This window comes from Salvelinus namaycush, unplaced genomic scaffold, assembly GCF_016432855.1.
Source record: "Salvelinus namaycush isolate Seneca unplaced genomic scaffold, SaNama_1.0 Scaffold1414, whole genome shotgun sequence".
NCBI classification, from domain to species: domain Eukaryota; kingdom Metazoa; phylum Chordata; class Actinopteri; order Salmoniformes; family Salmonidae; genus Salvelinus; species Salvelinus namaycush.
The window spans coordinates 14,453-27,160 of record NW_024058136.1 but is presented as its reverse complement, the minus strand read 5'-3'; the positions used below and the strand labels follow the sequence as shown (position 1 = coordinate 27,160).

Here is a 12,708-nt window from a genome sequence, read left to right as displayed (position 1 = left end):
GCGCCTGACCACACTGACAGCCCTGAACACACTGACAGCCCTGAACACACTGACAGCCCTGACCACACTGACAGCCCTGACCACACTGACATTCCTGACCACACTGACATTCCTGACCACACTGACAGCCTTGACCACACTGACAGCCCTGACCACATTGACAGTCCTGACCACACTGACAGCCCTGACCACACTGACAGCCCTGACTACACTGACAGTCCTGACTGTCCTCACAGTCCTGACCACACTGACAGTCCTGACCACACTGACAGTCCTGACCACAGTCCTGACCACACTGACATCCCTGACTACACTGACAGCCTTGACCACACTGACAGCCCTGAACACACTGACAGCCCTGACCACACTGACATTCACTTGACCACACTGACATTCCTGACCACACTGACAGTCCTGACCACACTGACAGTCCTGACCACACTGACAGCCTTGACCACACTGACAGTCCTGACCACACTGACAGCCTTGACCACACTGACAGTCCTGACCACACTGACAGTCCTGACCACAATGACAGTCCTGACCACACTGACAGCCTTGACCACACTGACAGCCTTGACCACACTGACAGTCCTGACCACACTGACAGTCCTGACCACACTGACAGCCCTGACCACACTGACAGTCCTGATCACACTGACAGTCCTGACCACACTGACAGCCTTGACCACACTGACAGTCCTGACCACACTGACAGTCCTGACCACACTGACAGTCCTGACCACAGCCTTGACCACACTGACAGTCCTGACCACACTGACAGTCCTGACCACACTGACAGTCCTGACCACACTAACAGTCCTGACCACACTGACAGTCCTGACCACACTGACACTCCTGATCACACTGACAGTCCTGACCACAGTCCTGACCACACTGACAGTCCTGACCACACTGACAGTCCTGACCACACTGACACTCCTGACCACACTGACAGTCCTGACCACACTGACAGTCCTGACCACACTGACAGTCCTGACCACACTGACAGTCCTGACCACACTGACAGTCCTGACCACACTGACAGTCCTGACCACACTAATCCTGACCACACTACTCCTGATCACACTGACAGTCCTGACCACAGTCCTGACCACACTGACAGTCCTGACCACACTGACACTCCTGACCACACTGACAGTCCTGACCACACTAACAGTCCTGACCACACTGACAGTCCTGACCACACTGACAGTCCTGATCACACTGACAGTCCTGACCACAGTCCTGACCACACTGACAGTCCTGACCACACTGACAGTCCTGACCACAGTCCTGACCACACTGACAGTCCTGACCACACTGACAGTCCTGACCACACTGACAGTCCTGACCACAGTCCTGACCACACTGACAGGCCTGACCACACTGACAGTCCTGACCACACTGACAGTCCTGACCACACTAACAGTCCTGACCACACTGACACTCCTGACCACACTGACACTCCTGACCACACTGACAGTCCTGACCACAGTCCTGACCACACTGACACTCCTGACCACACTGACAGTCCTGACCACACTGACAGTCCTGACCACACTGACAGTCCTGACCACAGTCCTGACCACACTGACAGTCCTGACCACACTGACAGTCCTGACCACAGTCCTGACCACACTGACACTCCTGACCACACTGACAGTCCTGACCACACTGACACTCCTGACCACACTGACAGTCCTGACCACACTGACACTCCTGACCACACTGACACTCCTGACCACACTGTAGATATGTTGGACAGCAGGTAACAGTCTATAGATACACAGAGGATTATAAATGATTTGGTAAAGGATATTTACAGGACTAGCGTCTGTCATCATAGATGAAGGAAATCCTCCAATCAGAACACGTACCTGCGCTGCTCCTCCCCCTAGCGTCTGTCATCATAGATGAAGGAAATCCTCCAATCAGAACACGTACCTGCGCTGCTCCTCCCCCTAGCATCTGTCATCATAGATGAAGGAAATCCTCCAATCAGAACACGTACCTGCGCTGCTCCTCCCCCTAGCGTCTGTCATCATAGATGAAGGAAATCCTCCAATCAGAACACGTACCTGCGCTGCTCCTCCCCATAGCGTCTGTCATCATAGATGAAGGAAATCCTCCAATCAGAACACGTACCTGCGCTGCTCCTCCCCCTAGCGTCTGTCATCATAGATGAAGGGAATCCCCCAATCAGACACGTACCTGGGCTGCTCCTCCCCCTAGCGTCTGTCATCATAGATGAAGGAAATCCTCCAATCAGAACACGTACCTGGGCTGCTCCTCCCCCTAGCGTCTGTCATCATAGATGAAGGAAATCCTCCAATCAGAACACGTACCTGGGCTGCTCCTCCCCCTAGCGTCTGTCATCATAGATGAAGGAAATCCTCCAATCAGAACACGTACCTGCGCTGCTCATCCCCATGTTCTCCCGACGGCACTGTCAGACACTCATCCATGTGACCATGGAGCAGCCTCAGCACGTCCCCGCCAATCATGAACCCTGCAGGGGGAAAGAGGAGAGGCATTAGAGAGGGACCCTGCAGGGGGAGAGAGGAGAGGTTAGCCTGTCTCTGGACCAGACAGGGGGAAAGAGGAGAGGTTAGCCCGTCTCTGGACCAGACAGGGGGAAAGAGGAGAGGTTAGCCTGTCTCTGGACCAGACAGGGGGAAAGAGGAGAGGTTAGCCCGTCTCTGGACCAGACAGGGGGAAAGAGGTGAGGTTAGCCCGTCTCTGGACCAGACAGGGGGAAAGAGGAGAGGTTAGCCCGTCTCTGGACCAGACAGGGGGAAAGAGGAGAGGTTAGCCCGTCTCTGGACCAGACAGGGGGAAAGAGGAGAGGTTAGCCCGTCTCTGGACCAGACAGGGAGAAAGAGGAGAGGTTAGCCCGTCTCTGGACCAGACAGGGAGAAAGAGGAGAGGTTAGCCTGTCTCTGGACCAGACAGGGGGAAAGAGGAGAGGTTAGCCCGTCTCTGGACCAGACAGGGGGAAAGAGGAGAGGTTAGCCTGTCTCTAAACCAGACAGGGGGAAAGAGGAGAGGTTAGCCCGTCTCTGGACCAGACAGAGGGAAAGAGGAGAGGTTAGCCCGTCTCTGGACCAGACAGGGGGAAAGAGGAGAGGTTAGCCTGTCTCTGGACCAGACAGGGGGAAAGAGGAGAGGTTAGTCCGTCTCTGGACCAGACAGGGGGAAAGAGGAGAGGTTAGCCTGTCTCTAAACCAGACAGGGGGAAAGAGGAGAGGTTAGCCCGTCTCTGGACCAGACAGGGGGAAAGAGGAGAGGTTAGCCCGTCTCTGGACCAGACAGGGGGAAAGAGGAGAGGTTAGCCCATCTCTGGACCAGACAGGGGGAAAGAGGAGAGGTTAGCCCATCTCTGGACCAGACAGGGGGAAAGAGGAGAGGTTAGCCCATCTCTGGACCAGACAGGGGGAAAGAGGAGAGGTTAGCCCATCTCTGGACCAGACAGGGGGAAAGAGGAGAGGTTAGCCCATCTCTGGACCAGACAGGGGGAAAGAGGAGAGGTTAGCCCATCTCTGGACCAGACAGGGGGAAAGAGGAGAGGTTAGCCCATCTCTGGACCAGACATGACATTAGATAACACCAATATACAGGGACATCAGCGATCGGTGATGAATTTGTTTGGTTTCTATGTGTTTATCTTTCATTTGTAGAAGAGACCTTGGTCTCGACATGACACCCTGTCAAAATAAAAGTCCAGTCAATTAACGAAATAAAACACAATAAAAGTTCAGTCAAATAACTAAATAAAACACAATAAAAGTTCAGTCAAATAACTAAATAAAACACAATAAAAGTTCAGTCAAATAACTAAATAAAACACAATAAAAGTTCAGTCAAATAACTAAATAAAACACAATAAAAGTTCAGTCAATTAACTAAATAAAACACAATAAAAGTTCAGTCAAATAACTAAATAAAACACAATAAAAGTTCAGTCAAATAACTAAATAAAACACATTTCATATTTCCATGTTCTGTTATAATCTCCACCCGGCACAGCCAGAAGAGGACTGGCCACCTCTTATAGCCTGGTTCCTCTCTAGGTTTCTTCCTAGGTTTTGGCCTTTCTAGGGAGTTTTTCCTAGCCACCGTGCTTCTACACCTGCATTGCTTGCTGTTTGGGGGTTTTAGGCTGGGTTTCTGTACAGCACTTTGAGATATCAGCTGATGTAAGAAGGGCTTTATAAATACATTGGATTTGATGTGGTGACATCGTTGTTCACTGCTAAAAGCCCTTGTATGAATCACCAGTTGGAGGGAGGAGGTCAAGCCTCTTGTCAGTTCATCTTTTCTCAGGGGCTTTGGATACAATGTCCCCTTGTTTGTTAAACAATCTTAGTTTATATGACCCCATTAGCTTTTACAGTAGCATCATGTTTGTTTATATGATCCCCATTAGCTTTTACAGTAGCATCATGTTTGTTTATATGACCCCATTAGCTTTTACAGTAGCATCGTGTTTGTTTTATATGACCCCATTAGCTTTTACAGTAGCATCATGTTTGTTTATATGACCCCATTAGCTTTTACAGTAGCATCATGTTTGTTTATGACCCCATTAGCTTTTACAGTAGCATCATGTTTGTTTATATGACCCCATTAGATTTTACAGTAGCATCATGTTTGTTTATATGACCCCATTAGCTTTTACAGTAGCATCATGTTTGTTTATATGACCCCATTAGCTTTTACAGTAGCATCATGTTTGTTTATATTATCCACATTAGCTTTTACAGTAGCATCATGTTTGTTTATATGACCCCATTAGCTTTTACAGTAGCATCATGTTTGTTTATATGACCCCATTAGCTTTTACAGTAGCATCATGTTTGTTTATATGACCCCATTAGCTTTTACAGTAGCATCATGTTTGTTTATATGACCCCATTAGCTTTTACAGTAGCATCATGTTTGTTAATATGACCCCATTAGCTTTTAAAGTACCATCCTGTTTGTTTAGGCTCTTTATCGGTGTCAGTCCAAGGCATCCCTCCACTAATCCTGGAGAAGTCTCAATCTGGGGCAGAGACAGACACCTACCTTGGACCAGTGTGTGTGTGTGTGTGTGTGTGTGTGTGTGTGTGTCTGTGACCCACCTTGGGCCACCTCACTGCCGGAGCAGACGGTAGCCACGCTCCAGAGGGTCTGCTGGAAGGCTGCGTCCACCTGCAGGCTGTCGCTACCGTACGATAGATGCTGCAAGGAGAAGGAGGAAATAAAAGACTGCTGAGTGGTATGACAGGAGGGTTAGGGTGGAGCGGTATGACAGGAGGGTTAGGGTGGAGCGGTATGACAGGAGGGTTAGGGTGGAGCGGTATGACAGGAGGGTTAGGGTGGAGCGGTATGACAGGAGGGTTAGGGTGGAGCGGTATGACAGGAGGGTTAGGGTGGAGCGGTATGACAGGAGGGTTAGGGTGGAGCGGTATGACAGGAGGGTTAGGGTGGAGCGGTATGACAGGAGGGTTAGGGTGGAGCGGTATGACAGGAGGGTTAGGGTGGAGCGGTATGACAGGAGGGTTAGGGTGGAGCGGTATGACAGGAGGGTTAGGGTGGAGCGGTATGACAGGAGGGTTAGGGTGGAGTGGTATGACAGGAGGGTTAGGGTGGAGCGGTATGACAGGAGGGTTAGGGTGGAGCGGTATGACAGGAGGGTTAGGGTGGAGTGGTCTGACAGGAGGGTTAGGATGGAGTGGTATGACAGGAGGGTTAGGGTGGAGTGGTATGACAGGAGGGTTAGGGTGGAGTGGTATGACAGGAGGGTTAGGGTGGAGCGGTATGACAGGAGGGTTAGGGTGGAGCGGTATGACAGGAGGGTTAGGGTGGAGCGGTATGACAGGAGGGTTAGGGTGGAGCGGTATGACAGGAGGGTTAGGGTGGAGTGGTATGACAGGAGGGTTAGGGTGGAGTGGTATGACAGGAGGGTTAGGGTGGAGTGGTATGACAGGAGGGTTAGGGTGGAGTGGTATGACAGGAGGGTTAGGGTGGAGCGGTATGACAGGAGGGTTAGGGTGGAGCGGTATGACAGGAGGGTTAGGGTGGAGCGGTATGACAGGAGGATTAGGGTGGAGCGGTATGACAGGAGGGTTAGGGTGGAGTGGTATGACAGGAGGGTTAGGGTGGAGTGGTATGACAGGAGGGTTAGGATGGAGTGGTATGACAGGAGGGTTAGGGTGGAGCGGTATGACAGGAGGGTTAGGGTGGAGCGGTATGACAGGAGGGTTAGGGTGGAGCGGTATGACAGGAAGGTTAGGGTGGAATGGTATGACAGGAGGGTTAGGGTGGAGTGGTCTGATAGGAGGGTTAGGGTGGAGTGGTATGACAGGAGGGTAGGGTGGAGCGGTATGACAGGAGGGTTAGGGTGGAGCGGTATGACAGGAGGGTTAGGGTGGAGCGGTATGACAGGAGGGTTAGGGTGGAGTGGTATGACAGGAGGGTTAGGGTGGAGTGGTATGACAAGAGGGTTAGGGTGGAGTGGTATGACAGGAGGGTTAGGGTGGAGTGGTATGACAGGAGGGTTAGGGTGGAGTGGTATGACAGGAGGGTTAGGGTGGAGTGGTATGACAGGAGGGTTAGGGTGGAGTGGTATGACAGGAGGGTTAGGGTGGAGTGGTATGACAGGAAGGTTAGGGTGGAGTGGTATGACAGGAGGGTTAGGGTGGAGTTGTATGACAGGAGGGTTAGGGTGGAGCGGTATGACAGGAGGGTTAGGGTGGAGCGGTATGACAGGAGGGTTAGGGTGGAGCGGTATGACAGGAGGGTTAGGGTGGAGTGGTATGACAGGAGGGTTAGGGTGGAGTGGTATGACAGGAGTGTTACGGTTAGTTTGGAGTTGTATGACAGGAGGGTTAGGGTGGAGTGGTCTGACAGGAGGGTTAGGGTGGAGCGGTATGACAGGAGGGTTAGGGTGGAGTGGTATGACAGGAGGGTTAGGGTGGAGTGGTATGACAGGAGGGTTAGGGTGGAGCGGTATGACAGGAGGGTTAGGGTGGAGTGGTATGACAGGAGGGTTAGGGTGGAGCGGTATGACAGGAGGGTTAGGGTGGAGCGGTATGACAGGAGGGTTAGGGTGGAGTGGTCTGACAGGAGGGTTAGGGTGGAGCGGTATGACAGGAGGGTTGGGGTGGAGCGGTATGACAGGAGGGTGGAGTGGTATGACAGGAGGGTTAGGGTGGAGCGGTATGACAGGAGGGTTAGGGTGGAGTGGTATGACAGGAAGGTTAGGGTGGAGCGGTATGACAGGAGGGTTAGGGTGGAGTGGTATGACAGGAGGGTTAGGGTGGAGTGGTATGACAGGAGGGTTAGGGTGGAGTGGTATGACAGGAGGGTTAGGGTGGAGCGGTATGACAGGAGGGTTAGGATGGGTGGTATGACAGGAGGGTTAGGGTTAGGGTGGAGTGGTCTGATAGGAGCGTTAGGGTGGAGTGGTATGACAGGAGGGTTAGGGTGGAGTGGTATGACAGGAGGGTTAGGATGGAGTGGTATGACAGGAGGGTTAGGGTGGGTGGTATGACAGGAGGGTTAGGGTGGAGTGGTATGACAGGAGGGTTAGGATGGAGTGGTATGACAGGAGGGTTAGGGTGGGTGGTATGACAGGAGGGTTAAGGTGGAGTGGTATGACAGGAGGGTTAGGGTGGGTGGTATGACAGGAGGGTTAGGGTGGGTGGTATGACAGGAGGGTTAGGGTGGAGTGGTATGACAGGAGGGTTAGGGTGGAGTGGACCTGTGTATTACATTTAGAGAAATGTACTGTTGGAGTGGACCTGTGTATTACATTTAGAGAAATGTACTGTTGGAGTGGACCTGTGTATTACATTTAGAGAAATGTACTGTTGGAGTGGACCTGTGTATTACATTTAGAGAAATGTACTGTTGGAGTGGACCTGTGTATTACATTTAGAGAAATGTACTGTTGGAGTGGACCTGTGTATTACATTTAGAGAAATGTACTGTTGGAGTGGACCTGTGTATTACATTTAGAGAAATGTACTGTTGGAGTGGACCTGTGTACCAGACAGTTGATTTTTGCTCCTGTTTTGGGGTTGTTGAGTTCTGGTTCCAAATGGAACTGACAAGGAGAATCTAATTCTAATCTAATCCAGATGACAAATATTCAATATTCAATAAAGGTCACACCTGATCCATGTTACCTCTGATTATTGGTTCACTGAACTGGAAACCAAGTCAAGGGCTTTTCACACTAGCCGGATTGAACTGAGACAAACCAAGGTGAACTGAGCTAGCATGATCTGCCATAGTTGCTAAAAGTACAAAACAAAAATGAAATCTCCAAGGCAACACCGTTTGGTTGGTGTCAGTATGAAAGTGTGAAAAGGGTATCAGAGACTCACCAGGTATCGTTCTGATGACACGCTAACTAGGATGAGGTCATCCCCGACTCGGACTTTCTCTCCCTCTGACCTCTGCTTGGAGGCAGGGTGAATGGTCCACCAACAGGCTTCTCCTGTTAGAGATAAGACAGGAGGATATGGCTGAGACTATGGTGACATGACAGTAACCTTCTCTGACCTCTGACCTCTGCTTGGAGGCAGGGTGGATGGCCCACCAACATGATTCTCCTGTTAGAGATAAGACAGGAGGATATGGCTGAGACTATGGTTACATGACAGTAACCTTCTCTGACCTCTGACCTCTGATTGTAATAGCTATACTATGACTGTTGTCTCATCTGACTGTACTAGCTATACTATAGCTGTTGTCTCATCTGACTGTACTAGCTACACTATGACTGTTGTCTCATCTGACTGTACTAGCTATACTATGGCTGTTGTCTCATCTGACTGTACTAGCTACACTATGACTGTTGTCTCATCTGACTGTACCAGCTACACTATGGCTGTTGTCTCATCTGACTGTACTAGCTATACTATGGCTGTTGTCTCATCTGACTGTACTAGCTACACTATGACTGTTGTCTCATCTGACTGTACTAGCTATACTATGACTGTTGTCTCATCTGACTGTACTAGCTATACTATAGCTGTTGTCTCATCTGACTGTACTAGCTATACTATGACTGTTGTCTCATCTGACTGTACTAGCTATACTATGGCTGTTGTCTCATCTGACTGTACTAGCTATACTATAGCTGTTGTCTCATCTGACTGTACTAGTTATACTATGGCTGTTGTCTCATCTGACTGTACTAGCTATACTATGACTGTTGTCTCATCTGACTGTACCAGCTACACTATGACTGTTGTCTCATCTGACTGTACTAGCTATACTATGACTGTTGTCTCATCTGACTGTACTAGCTATACTATGACTGTTGTCTCATCTGACTGTACTAGCTATACTATGACTGTTGTCTCATCTGACTGTACTAGCTATACTATGGCTGTTGTCTCATCTGACTGTACTATCTACAGTATACTATGGTTGTTGGCTCATCTGACTGTACTAGCTACACTATGACTGTTGTCTCATCTGACTGTACTAGCTATACTATGGCTGTTGTCTCATCTGACTGTACTAGCTATAATATGACTGTTGTCTCATCTGACTGTACTAGCTATACTATAGCTGTTGTCTCATCTGACTGTACTAGCTATACTATGGCTGTTGTCTCATCTGACTGTACTAGCTATACTATGACTGTTGTCTCATCTGACTGTACTAGTTATACTATGGCTGTTGTCTCATCTGACTGTACTAGCTATACTATGACTGTTGTTTCATCTGACTGTACTAGCTATACTATGGCTGTTGTCTCATCTGACTGTACTAGCTATACTATGACTGTTGTCTCATCTGACTGTACTAGCTATACTATGACTATAGTCTCATCTGACTGTACTAGCTATAATATGGATGTTGTCTCATCTGACTGTACTAGCTATACTATGGCTGTTGTCTCACCTGACTGTACTAGCTACACTATGACTGTTGTCTCATCTGACTGTACTAGCTACACTATAGCTGTTGTCTCATCTGACTGTACTAGCTATACTATGGCTGTTGTCTCATCTGACTGTACTAGCTACACTATGACTGTTGTCTCATCTGACTGTACTAGCTACACTATGACTGTTGTCTCATCTGACTGTACTAGCTATACTATGGCTGTTGTCTCATCTGACTGTACTAGCTACACTATGACTGTTGTCTCATCTGACTGTACTAGCTACACTATAGCTGTTGTCTCATCTGACTGTACTAGCTATACTATAGCTGTTGTCTCATCTGACTGTACTAGCTACACTATGACTGTTGGGTGGACTGGATGCAAGGTTAGACGCTACACCAGGAAGGGAAAGAGACCTACCTGTTGTGTCTTCCTGCAGTCCAACATCAAACGCCAGTTTGTCGGTTGACGATCGGGAGGTACCTAGGCAACAGAGGTACTAGACAGAGAAACAAAAGAAGCCAATTATTCTTCAACACAACCTGACACAACTTGGTAGAAACCAGTCTCGTATTGCCTTGTCTGACTGGCTCAGCAACTCGTGTATCACTAGAAAATACAGACAAGAATACAACAAAGATGATGACAACCACAACAAAGATGATGACAACCACAAAAAAGATGATGACAACCACAAAAAAGATGATGACAACCACAACAAAGATGATGACAACCACAAAAAAGATGATGACAGCCACAACAAAGATGATGACAACCACAAAAAAGATGATGACAACCACAAAAAAGATGATGACAACCACAACAAAGATGATGACAACCACAACAAAGATGATGACAACCACAACAAAGATGATGACAACCACAACAAAGATGATGACAACCACAACTGACTGACATCACAGAGCACAAACCTGGAATGGAGGATTGTGACACTGATTCAAGTACATGTTATTTCCTGTATTTGGGTCTCCAGACACACTGCAGAGGGACTCACCATGCCGCTGTAGGAGTGTCGTAGCAGAACAGCGTGTCCGTACAGTAAGGTGCGGTGGCCCCCTCCCTGGGCCGTCTACAGGACAGAGACAGAGAGACAAGAGAAACATTCAGGAACTAGTTTAACCAGTAACACGTACAATACTGTTACTATACAGGACTAAGATCGAATCATACTACACCAGCTCTGACACTCGTCAGAGCTTGCAAACTATCAGGAATTACAAAGGGAAACCCAGCCGAGAGTTGCCCAGTGAGACGAGCCTACTAGATGAGCTAAATGCCGTCTATGCTTGCTTCAAGGCAAGCAACACTGAACCATGCGTAAGAGCACCAGCTGTTCTGTACGACTGTGTGATCATGCACTCCATAGCCGATGTGAGTAAGACCTTTAAACAGGTTGATATTCACAAGGCTGCAGAACCAGACAGATTACCAGGACGCATACTCAGAGCATGTGCTGACCAGCTGGCAAGTGTCTTCACTGACATGTTCAACCTCTCCCTGACCCAGTCTGTAATACCATCATGTTTCAAGCAGACCACCATAGTCCCTGTGCCCAGGTATGCCAAGGTAACCTGTCTATATGACTGTAGCTATGAAGTGCTTTGAAAAGGCATGTCTCACATCAACACCATCATCCCAGACACCCTGGACCCACTCCAACACGCATACCGCCAAAACAGATCCACAGATGGCGCAATATCTATTGCTCTCCACACTACAGCTCAGCGTTTAACACAATATAGTGCCCTCCAAGCACATCACTAAGCTAAGGATTCTGGGACTGAAACACCTCCCTCTTCCACTGGATCCTGGACTTCCTGACGGGCTGCCACCATGTGGTAAGGGTAGGCAACAACACATCCGCTACGCTGACTCTCAACACAGGGGTCCCTCAGGGGTGCGTGCTTAGTCCCCTCCTGTACTTCCTGTTCACCCACGACTGCGTGGCCACGCACGACTCCAACACCATCATCAAGTTTGCCGATGACACGATGATGGTGACCTGATCACCACCGGCGATGAGACAGTCTATAGGGAGGAGGTAAGAGACCTGGCAGTGTGGTGCCACGACAACAACCACTCCCTTAATGTCAGCAAGACAAAGGAGCTGATCGCGGTCTACAAAAAACAGAGGGCCGAACACGCCCTCATTCACATCGACGGGGCTGTAGTGGAGCGGGTCGAGAGCTTCAAGTTCCTCTGTCCACATTGCTAAGGACCTATCATGGTCCAAACACACCGACACAGTCGTGACGAGGGCACGACAACGCCTCTTCCCCCTCAGGAGGCTGAAACAGCTTCTACCCAAAAAGTCACAAGACTGCTAAAATAGTTATAGCTAGCTAAAATAACTATTTTTGACAATTAACACACAATACCCTATAATGACAAAGTGAAAAAAGGTTTTTAGAAATGTTTGCAAATGTATAAAAAACTGAAATACCTTATTTACATAAGTATTCAGACCCTTTGCTATGAGACTCTAAATTGAGCTCAGGTGTATCCTGTTTCCATTGATCATCCTTGAGATGTTTCTACAACTTGATTGGAGTCCGACTGTGGTAAATTCAATTGATTGGACATGATTTAGAAAGGCACACAACAGTCTATATAAGTTGACAGTTGACAGTGAATGCTCCGAAACAGGATTGTGTCGAGGCACATATCTGGGTAAGGGTACCAAAACATTTCTGCAGCATTGAAGATCCTCAAGAACACAATGGCTTCCATCATTCTTAAATGGAAGAAGTTTGGAACCGCCAAGACTTTTCCTAGAGCTGACCGCCCAGCTA

The 12,708-nt window shown here is 48.8% G+C and overlaps 1 protein-coding gene across 1 annotated transcript; it reads right to left on the bottom strand.

Annotated features, from left to right (window-relative positions):
• Positions 1-2,402: 2,402 nt before the first annotated feature.
• Positions 2,403-10,985, bottom strand: LOC120036665 (ryanodine receptor 2-like; the record flags this gene model as incomplete). Its single annotated transcript, XM_038983051.1, has 5 exons — positions 2,403-2,512; positions 5,127-5,226; positions 8,379-8,491; positions 10,316-10,394; positions 10,911-10,985. Coding segments are annotated over 5 exons (477 nt in total), but the record flags the coding sequence as incomplete, so codon positions are not given.
• Positions 10,986-12,708: the final 1,723 nt, after the last annotated feature.